The sequence below is a fragment of the Schistocerca americana genome, chromosome 8 (genome assembly GCF_021461395.2).
Source record: "Schistocerca americana isolate TAMUIC-IGC-003095 chromosome 8, iqSchAmer2.1, whole genome shotgun sequence".
Lineage (NCBI taxonomy): Eukaryota > Metazoa > Arthropoda > Insecta > Orthoptera > Acrididae > Schistocerca > Schistocerca americana.
The window spans coordinates 186,931,984-186,951,342 of NC_060126.1; the positions used below are offsets into that span (position 1 = coordinate 186,931,984).

The following is a 19,359-nucleotide window of genomic DNA, read 5'->3' on the forward strand; positions in this document are numbered from 1 at the left end:
ATTTGTTCCATTTCATATTGCTGTACATTACATGCAGATATTTGATGAACATGACTATCCTGAGAGATGAAATGAATGCTGTATCTGAACATTCCTACTCCTTCGCATTAACTTACATTTTCTACATTTAAGGGCACGCTGCCATTCATCACACCTACTATAAATTTTGTCCAAGTCATCTTGTACACACATGCAATCAATCTAACACAACCCTCCTGTACAACACAGCGTCAACAAGCCACAGATTGGTGCTCACCCTGTCCATCAGACCATTTATATGTATCCAAAATAATAGTGGTCCTACCACACTTCCTGTGGCTCTACTGACAATTCCTTGTCTCCAATAAACACTCGCCACTGAGAACAATGTACTGGATTCTATTACGTAAGATGTCTTTGAGCCATGACATATCTGGGAACTTATTTCATATGCTTGTACTATCATTAACAGTCTGCAGTCTAACACTGTGCCAAAATCTTTCCGGAAATCTAGCAATGCAGAATCTGCTTGATGCAGTTTAAGGTTTGCAGGATACAGGGCCGAGTTTCGCATAAGCAATAACTTCTAAAACTTTAGCGATTTGTGGACAAGATTTTCCTTCTCAGGAAAATTATTATTACCAACTGAGAATATGTTGAATTCTGCAGCAAACTGATGCTAAGGATATCGGTCTGGAATTTTGCGGGTCCATTACTCTGTATTATACACAAGCGTCGCTTGTTCTTTTTTCCAGTCGCTTGAAACTTTGCACTGGATGAGAGATTCTTGGTAAATGTAAGCTAAGTAGGGGGCCAACACTGTAGCATACACACTGTAAAACTTAATCAATATTCCATCCGGACCTGGCAATGGTGGTAGTTGTATGCTTCATGCATTTATCTTTTTACGGATCCATGAATTTTTGCGCTATTTATTGATCCAACAGTACAACAGTCTCGACTTCCTCAGTATTTCCCATATTTTGTTATTAAACCACAGTGGATCTTTTCCACCCTTAATCCACATCCTTGGCAAATACTTCTACAGAGCACCATTCACAAAGGGTTCAAACTCTGCCTGTAATTCCTCTGTGTCCATCATATTGTAATTAAATGATGACCATTCATTGCCCAAGTGGTATGGTATCATCATCATCATCATCATCATCATCATCTATGCACTTTCTACCAAAAATCCTTCACTGGTCTTTTTGATGGCTTTATTAACTTAAGTAACCATCATAATCACTAACTCCCGTCTCTATACTGAAACCATAGATAAGTTCAGGCCCGTCTGTAACCAAAAGGTCTAAATATTTCAACTGCATGTGAGCTAGCTGTCTAAGAACATTTTTCGGAAAACTGTGTTCAAAAGTACTACAGAAGATTGCCTGTTTGTACCACCTGCAATGGCAATGAGTCCACAGACATCCCACTCTATAATTGAAGAGGTCATGTCTGCACTAGGTGTGCCCGCTTGTGCAAGTGTGTGTGTGTGTGTGTGTGTGTGTGGGGGGGGGGGGGGGTGTCTTTTCTGAAGAATGCTTTGACGGTATGTGTAACACCCTTTTCATTGTGTCTATCTGCAACTCGACCTGTCATCTTTACTATGAGTAGCCATCTATGCTTTCATCATGTTGTTGGTGTTGCAACCTGGGATTCCTGTTTGGTCTTCCTATGGCTCATTAATGCTATGGCAGCTGCTGTTAAAACAACTAGCTGTCATTCCGTTATTTTCATCCAGCTATAATTAGTAAAATTGCCTAAAGCGTACAACAATATTAGAAGTCAATACCTTTAAAAAATGCTTTTTACCTTCCTTTTTTCTTACTGCATGTGTCTTTAGACATAGATGCTGTCGTGTTGTTGTATGTGGGCCCCCGCCCCCTTCTCCTCTCACTATGTATTAACAAACCCTTCTCCCACACAAAAATTAGTGTTTGCTTCAACTCCTTCCTCTCACCAGGTGATGAATGTATGCTCCAGCAGGTTTTTTTAGACAATTATGCTTGCTTTTGACCCTATGACTTCTACGAACTTGCTGCATTTTCTGCTGAGTGTGGCTATGTCGTCACCCTATACTGCTACCTGTACTGCGAGACTGTCCTCTGGGCACTGGATTTGCCATAAGGTCAGGCTCTCCTGTGCTGGACATTTCTGGAGCACTGAACGTGGTGATTTTGTCTGCTGTTCTGGGTTTTGCTATTGCCAATACAAAGTAAACACAGTTACTCTAACCAGTTAAGTTTTTCACAATGAAACTCATTTAGAAATGAATCACTGCATAAACAAACACAAAGGTACGTCAATATTGTTTTACACCTAACAAGGGAACCTCCCCATCGCACCCCCCTCAGATTTAGTTATAAGTTGGCACGGTGAATAGGCCTTGAAAAACTGAACACAGATAAATCGAGAAAACAGGAAGAAGTTGTGTGGAACTATGAAAAAATAAGCAAAATATACAAACTGAGTAGTCCATGTGCAAGATAGGCAACATCAAGGATAATGAAAGCATAGGTGTGCCACGGTCCCGTGGTTAGCGTCAGCAGCTGCGGAACGAGATGTCCTTGGTTCAAGTCTTCCCTCGAGTGATAAGTTTACTTACTTTATTTTCGTAAAGTTATGATCTGTCCATTCGTTCATTGACACGTCTGTTCACTGTAATAAGTTTATTGTCTGTGTTTTGCGACCGCACCACAAAACTGTACAATTAGTTGACGAAAGGACATGCCTCTTCAATGGACACCGAAAACATTTAATCGCAAGGTCATAGGTCAACCGATTCCTCCACAGGAAAACACGTCTGATATATTCTATACGACACTGGTGAGGGCATGTGCGTCACATGACAGGAATATGTTGTCGACCCACCAAACTTATACACTTGGCGAATGGGTAAAAAGATTCTTCTACATTGCCCAATTTAGGTTTTCTTGTGGATGGGAGAATTACTCCCAAAAAAGTGATGAAAACATCCGAGTTTGTCACATAAACTTCAACAAATGAATCCAACAGTTTCACAGTCGCACACTTTTCCCTGTGATTTGTCAAAACATACGTTTTTAACATTTTCAAATTTTTCCGTGTGTATACTGTCAAATCCTGCATATGTCCAAGCAAATCTGAACATGTCCTGGAATTCTGAAGAGCGAAGTTGATTACGTGTGAGCACCTGAACTATGATAATTGTCTGAAAATAAAAAAATAAAATTTTACACTTGAAGGAAGACTTGAATCAAGGACCTCTCGTTCCGCAGCTGCTCACGTTAACCACAGGACCACGGCACTCCTGAGCTCAGATCATCCTTGATGTTGCCTATCTTCGCATGGACTACTCAGTTAGTATATTTTGCTTATTTTTTCATAGTTCCACACAACTTCTTCCTGTTTTCTCGATTGATCTGTGTTCAGTTTTTCAAGGCCTATCCACTGTGCCAACTTATAACTAAATCTGAGGGGGGGGGGGGGGGGGGGGGTGATGGAGAGGTTCCCTTGTAAGTAGTACACTATTACTGGAGTTTTTAGTAGAATTTTAGAAGACTATAAGGAAAGCAAGGTGTCACTTGTATGCACCTCAGTAACCTAAGGAGTGTTCTTTCATAAATCTGATGACCTACACTACGTGATCAAATGTATCCGGACACCCCAAAACATACGTTTTCATACTTGGTGCATTGTACTGCCATCTACTGTCAGGTACTCCACACTAACCTCAGTAGTCATTAGACATTGTGAGAGCAAAATGGAGCGCTCCGCGGAACTCACGGACTTTGAACGTGGTTAGGTGATTGGGAGTCACTTATGTCACACGTCTGTACACGATTTTTCCAAACTCCTAAACATCCCTAAGTCCATCATTTCCGATGGGATAGTGAAATGGAAACTTTAAGGGACACGTACAGCACAAAAGCGTACAGGCCGACCTCGTCTGTCGACTGACAGACCACCGACAGTTGAAGAGGGTCGTAATGTGTAATAGGCAGACATCTATCCAGACCATCACACAGGAATTCCACAATGCATCAGGATCCACTGCAAGTACTACGACAGGTAGATGGGAGGTGAGAAAACTTCGATTTCATGGTCGAGCGGCTGCTCATAAGTCGCACATCACACCGGTAAATGTCAAACAATGCCTCACTTGGCGTAAGGAGCATTAACATTAGACGATTGAACAGTGGAAAAAAGTTGTGTGGAGAGACGAATAATGGTAGACACAATGTGACGATCCGATGGCAGGGTGTGGGTATGGCAAATGCCCGGTGAACGTCATCTGCCAGCGCGTGTAGTGCCAACAGTAAAATTCGGAGGTGGTGGTGTTATGGTGTGGTCATGTTTTCCATGGAGGGGCCTTGCACCCCTCATTGTTTTGCGTGGCACTATCACTGCACACGCCTACATTGATGTTTTAAGCACCTTCTTGCTTCCCGCTGTTGAGCAATTCGGGGATGGCGATCGAATATTTCCACACAATCGAGCACCTGTTCATAATGCACAGGCTGTGGCGGAGTGGTTACCTGACAATAACATCCCTGTAACGGACTGGCCTGCACAGAGCCCTGACCTGAATCCATCCTTTGGAATGCCGACTTTGTGCCAGGCCTCAAGAAACCTGCCAGCACCCGATTGAACGTATGCCTGAGAGTGTGGAAGCTATCATCAAGGCTAAGGGTGGGCCAACACCATATTGAATTCAGGTATTACTGATGGACGTCACCACGAACTTTTAAGTCATTTTCAGCCAGGTGTCCGGATTCTTATGATTACGTGTACACTATGTGATCAAAACTGTCAAAACTGAAAGACAGGATTGATCTACCAGTGATACCACTCTAATATATCAGCAGCCATTGGGAACCACACTATTAACTTTCTCAATCTCCCATTTGTTGATTTCGTTCATGAATAGTTGGCAACAAGGTTGAGTAGACCTGTGGACCTCTAATGACATATGTATCATCCACTTTTAAGAAAACTACTAGACGAAAAATTTTATTGTTTCACGTCTTACAGTAAGATATCTTCACGCGATAAATGGCTAAGTTCCTTTTTGTTATTTGTCTTAGTTATTGAGCTGCAAACAGTGATGTAGAGCACTGCTTCATGCAATGAAAAGTGGAGCACCGAACAATATATAAAATTTTTTGCACAGGTAAAAACACAATATGGGAAAAATATATTAAAAAAAAGATGCTGTGACTTACGAAATGGGAAAGCGCTGGTAGACAGACAATAAAAACACACGAACACGAACACGAACACGAACACGAACACACACACACACACACACACACAAACACACACACACACACACACACACACACACCAAGCTTTCGCAACCCACGGTTGCTTCATCAGGAAACAGGGAAGGAGAGGGAAAGACGAAAGGATGTGGGTTTTAAGGGAGAGGGTAAGAAGTCATTCCAATCCCGGGAGCAGAAAGACTTACCTTAGGGGGAAAAAGGGACAGGTATACATGCACACATGCGCGCGCGCGCACACACACACACACACACACACACACACACACACACACACACACACACCTCAACACATATACAGACACATATGTTTGCTTGTGTCTGGATGTGTGTGCGCGCGCGCGCGCGCGCGCGCGTCAAGTGTATACCTGTCCCTTTTCCCCCCTAAGTTAAGTCTTTCTGCTCCCGGGATTGGAATGACTCCTCACCCTATCCCTTAAAACCCACATCCCTTTGTCTTTCCCTCTCCTTCCCTCTTTCCTGATGAAGCAACCGTGGGCTGCGAAAGCTTTTTTAATGGTCTATCTAAAAATGCTTTCCCGTTTGGTAAGTCACAGCATCTTTTTCTCAAGATACTGGTTTTTATGTCTACTAGAGAGTTGTGCACATGGCACCACTGTTCTATCCATGCACAGCATGAAGTATATGGTCGTAACATCTATATTACAGTGAAACTCTGCTTTTACACTTTTCAAGGGACTTCAAAAAAATGATGCAACTTCAAAAAAATGATGCAAACTGTGTGAAAATGAAAAATGTGGGAAATAATGTTTTAAGCTGTAAAAGTTACGTATAGGATACCCCCTTCCACTTTATGTATGATATATGTACGTATCGAGCACCAAAAGACTTGTCAGGGATGTTTTTACTATCTAATTAAGATTTATTATCTAATAAAAACCGCTGATGTAACTGGAACTGATAACTGTTTGGGAAGTACAAACATCTGACTCAATTTCATGTCATAATCGATGTTTTTGAAAGCCTGCAGCTGTCATTCACTATGTAAGTAATGAAATACTGCACTAATTAAGTATTTTTTCATGCTTAGCATGATGCATTTCGAGAATTTTTCTCATTGTCAAGTGCAAATATGTATTTTGTATGGTGTTTGAAAATGTGTTATTCTGCATCTCTTGCAATGTAGTCGTCTTTTTGAGGTTATCAGGTACTGTGCCTGATCAGCTATGTAGAAAGCCAGACACACACGCAAACTATCACTCATTGTTTGTTTGTGTAACAACACAAAATATACATACATAAATGAATAGAGTGCCCTGGTGTCAAGAAACTTAACCACTTAAAATTTGTAAACAATACTGGATGACGTACATCATGCCAACATCATATTTTCTCCACAAACATTTTTTCGTAATGCGTAAATAGCAGGAAAATTATATGTTGACGAAAAACCAGGTGCAAATTAATATTGTGAGCACAGGAAATTTGACGGGATCGATAAAAAAATGTCAAACAGTGCGAATTCCGGGAACGTAAAACGTGGTTATACGGTATTTCATAAATTGTTCAAGATATCGAAATGAGGCTTTTTGCAAATTATAGCACGCGGAGAAGTACCTATATTATTGTATTATTAATACTCTAAACTTTGTGTATCGACGAGATATAGACGGAATTACAATTTTTTCGATGGAAAGAATTACTACTTTTAAAGGCATTGCAAACATTTAGCAAGACCTTTTTTGTGTTGTGTCAGAAGATGTAATCACGAAGTAACTAAATGTTTTAATTATTTCTGTTTCCACTGAGGTCTTTTGTTATTTACAAACTTTACAGATATGTGTAATGATATTAGCTTGCCACTAGTCTCTCCAGCAACATTATTGCAGCAGTATTTATGTGGAGTCTTCTGGTACGCTACTTTCATCCTGTGACACCAAGTAAAGTATAATTGCCCATCACCATCTTCATGCTTTTTCCTCTGTACAATCACAACAGCATGCCATTTATGCAGTCGAAAATGAAGATGAGAACAGTAACATCACAGCAGCAAATGCACACAGGCAAAATGACTGAAAGCTGCTTAGCACTCAGGGCGGAAACATGGCTTCTTAGCCAGTAAATGTCTCACACATTAACGCATCCACGGCACACAGAGGTCCAAGCAGCTGACTGTGTTAATATGTAGGCAGCACAAAGGCAGCAGCAAGATGCACTCATATACATGTTTAGAGTACCTGACTGAAGGATCAAAAGCGCACATAAACGTGTGCGCGGCACCCAGGGACAGTAGCACCACTATGCAGTAACACAGCCAGAGCAGTACAATGGTTAAGTAAAAATCCCCCCCCCCTCTCTCTCTCTCTCTCTCTCTCTCTCTCTCTCTCTCTCTCTCTCTCTCTCTCTCTCTCTCTCTCTCTGTGTCTGTCTGTCTGTGTGTGTGTGTGTGTGTGTGTGTGTGTGTGTCTAGAATTCTTGCAAAATATTAGTGCTTGGCATAAAAATGCACATTTTGCAGCTTTCTATCAAACTCAGTTTTGATTGTACTCTGAAAAAATGAACCTATGGCAAGTAAATTAATGTGTGTGTGTACCTGTATAACCACGTGTGTTTCTGTTACATTTCTATCACATCATCGTTAACATCCACCAGAGGATTAGATAACTAAAGGTAATAATTCCTAGCAGAAAGTACTATGGACAAACCACATTTTAAAACACTGTAATGTTTTTATGATAAATTACCTTAGTTCTTCGAGTTTTGCTCTTCCGTTCATTGCTTTGTCCAGACTCCAGTCGATTCACTGCATTACCATTCTCATCAAGAGATTTAGCCTGCACATAAAGGGACAAGTTATCACTAAATATACATTTAACTCGTGAATGTTGTGGAAACGTTTCCATTCTTCACTCAAAACCTTTACTTGAAACAGAAGAATTGAAATTATTTTCAACTACTTAACACACCTTTATATCTGAAGGGAAATCCTTACTGCCCTGGAACACTCGCCCCACTTGCTCTGAAACAAATGTAAATATTGGCATTGTTAGACACCTGTCGTACATAATCACAAGCAGTAGTAATCAACAACTCTGTTGAGTACAAGTTCCTTTATTTTCAGGACCATATTTTAGATGGTTGTTACTTATAGGTGTGCTTAAAGCTACCAATAAGTAATGTAATATTTCAATTATGTGGAATGCTCTGTCAGATTTCAGCAGTGGAAAGGGTCATAGAACGATAGTTTCATTGCAGATCAACACACTGTGGCCAACGAATGTAGTACAGCACTTCAAACTTTCTACTGAGACCGTATCATCGCAAATAACAAGCTTCCTAAAACTTGTGCTGGAAGAAACTTTGTGGCATTGTGCACACCTGTTCTTGTCCTGTCTCCACAACCCAGTCATCCAATAAAAACTGATTCACTCACTCACTCCCTTTTACCAGCCCACAAAGGTGAAAATCTCTGAGCTAGCTCAGGATACCAGAAGCCCAACAGTTCAAAACCACAACTTTAAATGCACTTAATTGTTTTAGCACTTGCCTGAGAGGAGCTTCCTGTAAACTTGTGCCTTTTGAAAGGTTCTCTCTCTTTCATCTTCATTTTGTGTTTCAGGTATCACAGTAACTGTGTATTCACTTCCTGACATTCAGGAATACCGTGTCAACAGTGGTATCAAACTTTCCTGAAGCAGTTTGGCTTGAACCCCTTTACTGTAGCCACAAAGGAATGTTTCCACAGCTTAATCTGGTTAATAGGGACCGACTAACATCTCCTCCTTTATTACTATGTGGTCCAAAGTCTTCTTCCACTTCAAAATGACCGAAATCTGGTTTTTGAATGTCCAAACATTCCTGAGTGTGTGTCTTATCAACTGATGTACTTAACAGGCAAAAATTTTGCAGTATTTTGTATTTTAATAGCTTTATAGTTGACTGCAAATTCTGAGCCATGGCTGATGTTCAAAATATGTTGAATCTTGACAAATCACTACCTCAACTTTCTTGCTGTCCTTTTACATTTTTTTAAGTAAATAGCTTGAACAAAAACTTAGCTGCAAATACATATCCACTTCTTACGTAATTTACCCTCTGTAATTCTTGCAGAATACTGCAGTTGCAGACCCTTCACATTACAAAAACCAAATTGCTTATCTCATTTTTTCTTAGGTGCATACAAAGAATGTGGTGATAAAATGCTCTGAAATTTTATTTGAACTGAATCATTCACTAACCAACACAGCAAAAGTCCTAGAATTACAGTGAGGTTAACGCATGACATTGTCGAGTCAAATGTTGCTAACTACAGAGTGGGGTTGGGGGCTTTTCACTTGTCAAGTTGCCCTCGGATATGATCACTACATTCTACTCTTGAATCTTAAGGACATATGTTACATCTTCTTAACTCTGAGTTCCTCTGATGTCATTCACACAAATATTTTACATTAGAAGGTTGTGAAACTGTTGTTTGGATTGTCACAACACCATTGTCGATCAAGAGGTAGCTGCAGTTATTCGAGATATTTGTTCACCACACATTCCTGTGTTATGTGAATTATGCATGTACTGCAAGTATTGTTGAAAGTTATTATGCTCTGTCCCTGTTGCATTATTCTGTGTCCAGGACAGTATGAAAACACACAATTAAGCAGTAAAATTTAGGTCAATATGGCAGATAGGCATCACTAAACAAACTCTGAAATTTTAGAACTAACAATGGCTTTCAAATCACACATTCTTCCAGACAAAAACAATTTTTTAAGATCAATATTATTCATTAAAGCTAGAAAGTGGAAGGTCAAAATTGACTACATTTGCAGTTACTTGTAAATTCCCATAGTAATTGGTTGAAAAAGGGGAGCAGAGGAACAAAGTTAAGAGAGAGACCCAGTATCTGGAGATGCCACAGTAGACTGACTCTCAGCATATTCTTTTCCTGAGAAACTGCTACCAACAGGCAAGAACACACGCCACTAGAAGACACAATGTTTGTTGTGAATAAAGAAAAGCTGCAAGAAATGAATGTATGACTGTAGAACATCTAGCACAAACTCAGTTTTTTAATTAGTAAAATGAAAAACAAATTAACATTGCACTAAACAAACATTACTTGTAAGTGGAGTGTTTAGCAGTGTCAGATGAGTGATTTCAATTCAGTTGCCTATCTTACACTGCAAATTACGAAAATTCTGTGAATGTAAGAAAAAAGTTATAATGCTGGGAAAGAGTATGGTTAGTAATCGTATCTACAAATTCATACATGCCTTACCTGCATTAACACGTTTATTCTCAAGGAAGAAGAATTGAAGTTGACGATTCCTAAATAAATTGTTTTTTAGTGAATTTAAAAAAGGAATCAGTATAGCAAGTATAGTAACTCAGAAGAAGTAGTAGTAGTAGTAGTACTAGTAGTAGTAGTATTAGTAGTAGTAGTAATCTGCAGATCACTTTTACAAAAATACTGGACACTTCATGGTATTACAGTTTAAGAATGAAAATACGTAAGTCATACATACACATTTACATACATAAGATTTAGTTCGTTAAGAACGTGACAGGTAGTTGGCTATAGCCCTACAGTAGGTACCATTCCAGTGTTTGCCTGAAGTAATTCATGAAAACCATGAGGAACTTTAATCAGGAGCTTCCAGCCTCCTGAATACAAGACCAATTTGTTTAAAAAGGCACACCTCATACTGTTTGTCCCTAGTGTACAATACTGTTTGGTGAAGACATTTCATACTGTAAGACCACACACATTATCAGCTAATTGCTATTAACAGACTAATTTGTAACACTGGCAGATAGAATCAGGTTAAGATAGTTTTCAAGACAGGATGATGATGATTCAAAATTTTGTCCAAAAATGCACCAGTGGTTCACTTTAAGAGTTATCATTTGATTGGATACTGCAAAAATGACATACCAGGCATGTTCTAATCTTATAACTATTAAATTTCTCCGACAGTGAACATAATTTGAAATTTATGGTTATCTGACACAAATTTCCTTTAAATGACATCCTGTGAAAGGCAATTTTATATTTACTCTATCATTATTATTTTGAAGTGACAATGATACTAGAGAAGACTGTCGTAAACAAAATTTTTGAAGTAAACATGGACAGTTTGTAACTGACAACAGTTTCTGTAATATTACATTGCAAATAAATATAGTCATATCAAACAATACGAAGTCCATGTTGGAATATCAACAAAATTTTACAAGGATAGATTGATAATCACACTGTACGGAGTTGTAGACAGGCACACTGAGAAGACTTGTTACACACTGAGCTTTCGGCCAAAGCACTCTACTTATTCTTCAGTAAGGACTGACTGAAAGACCAATGTAAACGTATTCTTTTCCACGTTAATTAGCAACATACTTTCCCTTGAAGCTGGCTTATAACATCCCAGCATGTTAGGAAATGAAACCCAGCAAAAAAAGAAAGGGTTTTTGGAAAGATCTTTCACCTGCAGCAACATGTACACTGTGTATTTTTGTACTATGGAAGTGTAAATACGAATTCCACCAAATACTGCACAGTAGCTGCTGAAGCATTGAAACTGAGATTGTGATCCGCTTTTGTCAGCCAATCATACCTCTCCTTATCTCGCATCATCTCGCCAGCCAATGACAGCAGATATTGCCAGCCAATGACAGCAGATATTCAGAGCATACGACATGTGATGTAGTCAGCTAGTAGCAACATAACTTAAGTAGTGTGAACACACAAATAGAAATAGTTTATTGTTTAATTAACAACTGGTGTCTCTGCAAGGGAACCCAAGCTTTCTGGTCTTTTTTAGCGTGTGTTACCCTTTAAGATACGAGAGACACAAAAGTTTCAAATAGCAGCATAAATAGGTGGTCTTCTGGACACAAAATTTTTCAAGTGGCTTGTCCTCAATGTGTTACATTTTTTTATGCGGGTCAAATGCTCCTTGATTTAAAAAATTCATCAGACATTCTCACATGTAACAATTGATCTTGCAAAAAAGGAAATTTGCATTGGAATTAACGTTTCTAAAACTAGCAATCGCAATATCTTCCCTGTGACCTGTTTGAAAAGTAAACAGTTGTGACATCATGCTCATCAAAAACAGTCTGTTGTTACAACATACTGAATAGTCTATCTTAAAGCTATTGTCACATTTGTGTGTGTGTGTGTGTGTGTGTGTGTGTGTGTGTGTGTGTGTGTGTGTGTGTGTTTTCATTGTTGTAAATGGCAATGGCACATTTTCTTGGCAACTAAAGTTTTATTTTGGTCTTATTATCTTGTTTGCATTTCATTGCTGCAGTATTGTTCAACAGTAGTGGGCTAAGGTAAAATTATTTGTTACAGTCTCACTTCTTACCAATCAAAATTAGAATTTTTAACTGAAAACTAAAACAATGAAAAATTCCCAGAATTCTGTAAAGTTCCCAGGTTTTTGCTGGATGAAAATTTCCCAAGTTTTTCCCGAATATCCTGGCGTATGTATCATTTTCATTTCCTCTCTGGTCATTATTTCCATTGTTCTTAATATGTTCGCCTCCTTCAATTTTTCTATTTTAATGCTTTGAATGCTAAAACAGCTTCTTATCTGGGAAAGACTAATGCATCAAAACACCTTAGTACAACAATTTACAAAACATTTGTATCTAGTGACATGAATTGCTCTTTCAATAACTGCTACAAAGCAGTTCAAATCACTGAATACACTTACATCTCTTTTGCCAACAAAGTGGTCCATCCACAACAATATGGTGCACATACCTAAAAATACTCAATTTTGTCACACCACTTTTCTTCTAGCCACCTCAATTATCAAAATAGTTAAATAACTGAAATTAGGGCTTGCAGAGTGTATTGCCTGTGTACCATCTGCAAATGGAAAAGGACATGGGAATATGAATATTATCCACCATGTACCCTTCACTGCACAAATGTCTCATGATACACGAATGTAGAAGCAGTGGGTTAGTCGATCTTGGTTTTGGAAAAATATGCCTCAGTAACTCCCAGTTCCATACCACACCACAACCTTTTCACTACAAATGAATATTTCACAAATTTACCTAGACTGTTGCCTTCCCAGTGTTGAAAGCTGGCTCTGTCAAAACAACTATTCCAGGAAAAGTATTGGTCATTAGGCGTCGGATCACCCTGGATCTTTTGAAGTAACATTTTTCAAGAATGACAAATCCCCCCCATTCCACTTTAACTCAAATGATTTAAATTTTGAACTACAAACAAATTTTACATGAAATTTGTCAGGCTTCAGCTGCCCATTTTTATCAATAAAGTATGAAATTTGAAGAGTCAGCTTCTGCAGCGTAACACCCTGAATATATTAATACTTTCTGCTAGTCTCAGTTTTATTATCTGCATATGGTTTCTTATCCATATGTTACTACTTTCATGAAATTCATTTGGTTTCTGTTGAAAAATCTCCGATTGTTGTCATACACGTTTCTCAGCATGAAGATAATTGCCAAAAACCAATGAGAGCTTTTCAATTAACATACTCCAAAACCATATCACAGCTCATTCAATTTAAATGTACAGTCTAATGTATTAACAATTACAAGCTATAATGAAAGCACCTACCATCACCCAGCACATGCTGCACCTGCCACAGTAAGTGTGACTACTCATTTAATACCATTTGTTATCATAATAGTTAACACTGCGTTAAAAATGGTCATATGCTAGACTCTCAACAATTTCAGAAGCAGCAGCTAAGGTATCGACAATTCAAATTAACTGTCATGTCAGTCGAAGCTAAATCCTTCACATACAGGTAAGATCCCCACACACAACAAAGAACAAATGAATATTAACAGGGAATCTTGCATCAGTGGTAAGAGTAAAATTCAGTTCCAACTACTCACAGATGACTTATCCTCCTGTCAAAGCAACAGAATAACTCAAATATCCATTAAAGAAGTAGCAAAACAACTAATAATTTAATTACAAATGTGATAAATATATTACCCGATCCAAGAGACGTAGCAATCCAGGTATTTGGTGGTAATGATAGGACACTTAAATGTTGCATCTGCATTGGGTAATTGTTATGTATTGCTACACCAGATTTCGCAGCTTCTGCCCCCACTGATCGTTTCAACACTGCGTCATTTCCTGCACTTACAGAAAGTAGTGAGTCAGAAACCAGCAATTTCTCACATTTTAGAACAACTCAATGTACTATTAATGTCACGTCCAAGCTACTACACCACTGGACATTCATAATTACAAAGCTACTGACCTTTCGTTGCAGCAGAGGTAGTGGAGACTGTACGTTCCTCCTGGGCACCACTGCCACTGCGAGCAACTGAACCCATGATGCACTTAACGGAGTTGTAGGACGACGCCAACTGGAGAGGGCTCTGGTCGACACCATTTACCACAGGAACACTTGCGCTGCCCTTCTCCCGCTGCAAGACAACCGGCAGGCTCCACTTTTACATGCAACAAGGATGGAGCCCGAATTTTGCTACCACCATTACATTCTGCTTATTGCAAAACCTATTCTCCTAGCTCTTTTCTGACACTTAAATCAACAAGCCAACTTTATCTTTAACTCTAAGAACATAATACATTATACATTATTTTAATCCAAATGACCTTCATGACCCCCCCCCCAACACACACACACACACACACACACACACACACACACACACACACACACACACACACACACACACACACACAAAACGCTCATCATACAGAATTCTCAAGGCTGTTTACCCCAAACTGTACAGTTTTCACCTTTGACAAACCTACCAGATCAAAGAAACAGATAACACATTCTTTGAGACATTGATGCCTTAAATGCCCATTTAAAATTTATGTGCACTGCTTGTAATGACATCTCGTTACTGTGAGAAGTACAAGGCTGCAAAAAAAAAAAAAAAAAAAAAAAAAAAAAAAAAAAAAAAAAAAAAAAAAAAAAATGACATTACAGAGAAAAAGAAATTGACAAATACTGCCCCCCCCCCTTCCTAACAAGCTTCATAAAAGTATACAGAAAAAGGAGGGGAGAAGCAATTGCAAATATGGAATCATTTCCTTCAAATGGCATAAGCAATGTGTGGAAAAATAAGTATGCCACTTCCTACAAGCGTTCTATTTCATGTAGTGTTCTCAGACATTGATCTCTGCTTTCTCACATTTCTGTTTAGTAACTACTTTTTTAAGGTGTAAATGCCAACATTAGCTGTGTAAGATTCACTTTAATAAGCCAGATCAGTATTAAGCAGTACACACATGTACAAACAGTCGTTTGTAGAACGTATTTTAAAAGACTGTTCATAAGACACCCTACTTAACAGTATCAATTACGATGGACAGATGGCCAGTACTGGCCAGCACAATAAATTTAAAATAAATCCTATGCTCCCAATGTCAACGTGATAGCTGTCAAAAATTAAGTTCCCCTATTCTGCGCAAGTTGCAGGGCACCAAGTGTATTAAAAATTAAATATCTTCCTTCTCACAATTTCCTCTCCTCTTCCCTTATTTCCAGGAAAGCTGAAGGTTCCAACTACACAACTTTAGTTATCCACTGTAACTATAGCTTTATTTTTTATTCATGTACATATAAAAATACGCCTGCATTTTAAACATTTTTTAAATTATGAATGTGAAGCAATGTGTAACTTGTGTACACTGGCAGTTGTCCAGTGAAACTGGAAAGGTAGAACAACATGCAGCTGTAGAAATAATTCTGTCACAATTTTGCTCTTGAATGGAAAAAAAGGCAAATTGTGCTGTGATATCTGGCATCCAAATTAAAATTTTAGCATAGATCCATAAACTAAAGAAACAAACGAAACAAAATAAAAAAATAAATATGAAAAATAGAATTTAACAATCTGATTTCGGTATGAGAACTTGACTCTCTAGAAAGAAAATACAGATTCTAGCTTTGTTGTTCAGTTCACTGTTTAGTACAGGTTCACTATCAGTTAATCAACAAGGTTACTCAGGGTAAGGTAATACATTTAGCATGTGAATGCGACACGAGCATACAAATGCCACACACAATTTGAATTACAGTATACTTCCAATCATTCAGAGTAATGTGTGTGTGTGTGTGTGTGTGTGTGTGTGTGTGTGTGTGTGTGTGTGTGTGTGTGGGGGGGGGGGGGGGGGGGGGGGGGGGGGGAGGGGGCGGAGGGGGGGGGGAGGGGGGGGGAAGAGGCACGAATAATCGAGACATTTTCAAATATGAATCTGGGATGACGTCTACTGGACAGGTTAGTAGTAATGTTGGCAGGCGGCGTCTGCACATGCTCAGGCACAGTAACCTTCCATTGCTAGTCTGGCTTAGTGTTCACCGCTGCCCCTACCAGCCGGCAACCTGCACAGCTGCTCCCTGTGGCACGACACGTTTGCTTTCTTTTGTAACACACGAAAAATTTGCACAAGAATTATCAGGAGTACACACTACTGCATATCGTTAAAATGTGAAAGTACCTGTCACCAGCATTCAACATATGTAACCCTTGTAAGACGTAGTGCATTACTTTGAATGGGGGAAAGGGCTGGGGAGGGGGGAGGGGAGGAGGGGGGGGGGGGCAAGGGATTATACAAAGATAATGTAACTTACCAAACGAAAGCGTTAGTATGTTGATAGACAAACAAACACACACAAAATTCGAGCTTTCGCAACCTAACGTTGCTTCATCAGGAAAGAGGGAAAGACAAAAGGATGTGGGTTTTAAGGGAGAGGGTATACACTCCTGTGTGTGTGTATACCTGTCCTTTTCTCCCCCTAAGGTAAGTCTTTCCGCTCTCGGGATTGGAATGACTCCTTACCCTCTCCCTTAAAACCCACATCCTTTCGTCTTTCCCTCTTTCCTGATGAAGCAACCTTAGGTTACGGAAGCCCGAATTTTGTGTGTGTGTTTGTTTGTCTATCAACATACCAACGCTTTCGTTTGGTAAGTTACATCATCTTTGTTTTTAGATATTTTTCCCCACATGGAATGTTTCCTTCTAGAGCTGTTGAAAGGCAATTTCATACAATTTCCAAGTCACCACATTTCCAAAAGGATAAATGTGAAAGCTGCTGACTGACTCCCATGTTGTACGGAACGCATTCATTTCTAACCAGGTTTTCTGTTATTATGGACTTCCATCCAGGTGTGTGTATGTGTGTACTGAAATACCATGACATTGTAATGTGTGTCACTCCCAATTTGTGGCGAATACTGCCAGAAGATGCAAGAGTGACACCCATTGCAATGTCAAGAAATTTCAATACAGTCACCCACAGGAAGTCAAAATGTAAAGCAATGTACATACAACCATTTGAACAAACCAATTTCAGTGGGCTGCATTACAGGTATCTCGTTTCTGTTAAATGTCTCTATTTCACATCTCTATAGAGGGTCGAAATTATTATTCTACTGTAAAACTGTTCATTTTTCTCTTTCTGGATAAGGCTCCTGAACTACTGAAAATAATGCCAAGTCAGGCTGATGAAAGAATGTGTGACACCTAATGCACATTATGTGTGGACGGGACACACTAGTACCAATCTGAGGTCAGGGACTTGTAAATATTGCCAGTGATAGTGCATTGCTAATCCTACTACTCAGGCCAATGACTTGCTACACTTTCTCATAGCTGCAAAGCATTTGTTACAGATCACAACATACTGATTTAGCACAATCTCACAACACAGTGTGAAATGTTGAATTGTGTATTTGACATGTATGAACGCATGCCCTCTACTTCAATCTGAAGGAAAGTAGCAAGGGGCAGTACCGTGAAGAGCCTCTCTCTTTTAAGTTCGTGTGTAGCATAAAGTTCTTATGTAGCACACAACACAATTTTGAAGATGAAACAGAAGACCTCAGACGACAACAACTCTAGCTCTGAAAATTGAAACAACCTTTATGAAGAAAATAACTAAAGAGAAGTGTGCTGGGAAATCTACAGGAACCAACAGCTACTCTTTCAACTATAAAGAGTCAGTGTGTGCTGTTAAAACAAAAGAATTGGATCAGGGTTGCCAAAAGTTTCCCCCAAGTGAAATTCCATTTCCAGACAAGTTTCAGCATTTTTTTCTGGCAAATTCTGATATCAAGGGTAAGTGAAGATTTAAGTTAACAATCCGTCTATGCAGCTATGGTACAAGAAACTATAGAGCAAACGAGGAAATATCTATAAACAACTTGGAAGCAGGGAATGTTTCTTGACTGGAGCAAAAATCTTAAGTACTAAGATCAACATCTTAGATGGAGGAAGCAAGACAAATTGTATATGTTTTTCATTAATAACAGTAATGTTACTTCAATAAAACAACACAAATTTGGTGATAAAAATATGTATCTCCAGGGAGTCGCAAGACAGATTTAAAATATCTTCACTGATTTCAGAGATAACCTCATAAAAAGGTAGGCCTCTTGAGAAGAGTGTATAAGGCGGGGAAGATTTGTGTAAACGAACACTGTAGGTGACTGCCTATAAAACATTGCTTCTATGTTTGTTATTGTTGGTTATTACCCATGTGTCATAACCATTATTTTACAAGTATTGTGGTTTTTCATTCGAGAAATATACGAGTACATAGTGTACAAACCGTCAGTTACTACCACAATTTTCTTCTTCACATCGTCCGTACTTTCTAACATATAACCTACTTCTGAAGAGCCAGAATATACTATTAAAAATAAAATGTCTATAAAATGCCACACTGTAGAATGTACTTGCAGTGAGAAAGTCCCAATTCCTGAAATCCATCACCTATGGCCTCTGGCCTGCTGAGGATCACTAGTCCTGGGCCCATGGATAAACCATGAAAATCCACTGCATTACGCCACACACAGACCCGGCTTGCAGGCATATCGGTGAGACTAGATCCAATGGGCAGGGCCTGCACATTAGTGGGAACCAAATAGCTTCAGATCGTTAGGCCCAACACGTTACAGATACCCACATATAAGGCCTGCGGTTTCCGACAGTCGTGGAAATCGACTCGTGTGGCCAGCTATTCACGAGCCACAGACAGCATGTTGATGAAATGAGACCACAGTGATCAATCCATGCAACAGGTTACTTGCTCAAATACTCTGAGAATCAATAACTAGGACAGGTAGCAACTCGCTGTAAAGATGATTGCTAAGCCACACACAGACATGCACAAAA

General features: G+C 39.2%; 1 protein-coding gene across 3 annotated transcripts in view; it reads right to left on the bottom strand.

Annotated features, from left to right (window-relative positions):
• Nucleotides 1–19,359, bottom strand: part of LOC124545362 (mucin-19-like) — a 545,233-nt gene that overhangs the window by 39,096 nt on the left and 486,778 nt on the right. For 2 of the 3 annotated variants that reach the window (XM_047124267.1, XM_047124269.1), the window contains 4 exons: nt 14,465–14,657; nt 14,191–14,337; nt 8,171–8,223; nt 7,949–8,038 (listed from right to left, as the gene is read on the bottom strand). In XM_047124267.1, the coding sequence (XP_046980223.1) occupies nt 7,949–8,038; nt 8,171–8,223; nt 14,191–14,337; nt 14,465–14,657 (483 nt within the window). The remainder of the gene's footprint in view (nt 1–7,948; nt 8,039–8,170; nt 8,224–14,190; nt 14,338–14,464; nt 14,658–19,359) is intronic. The other variant, XM_047124268.1, reaches the window with a different exon arrangement.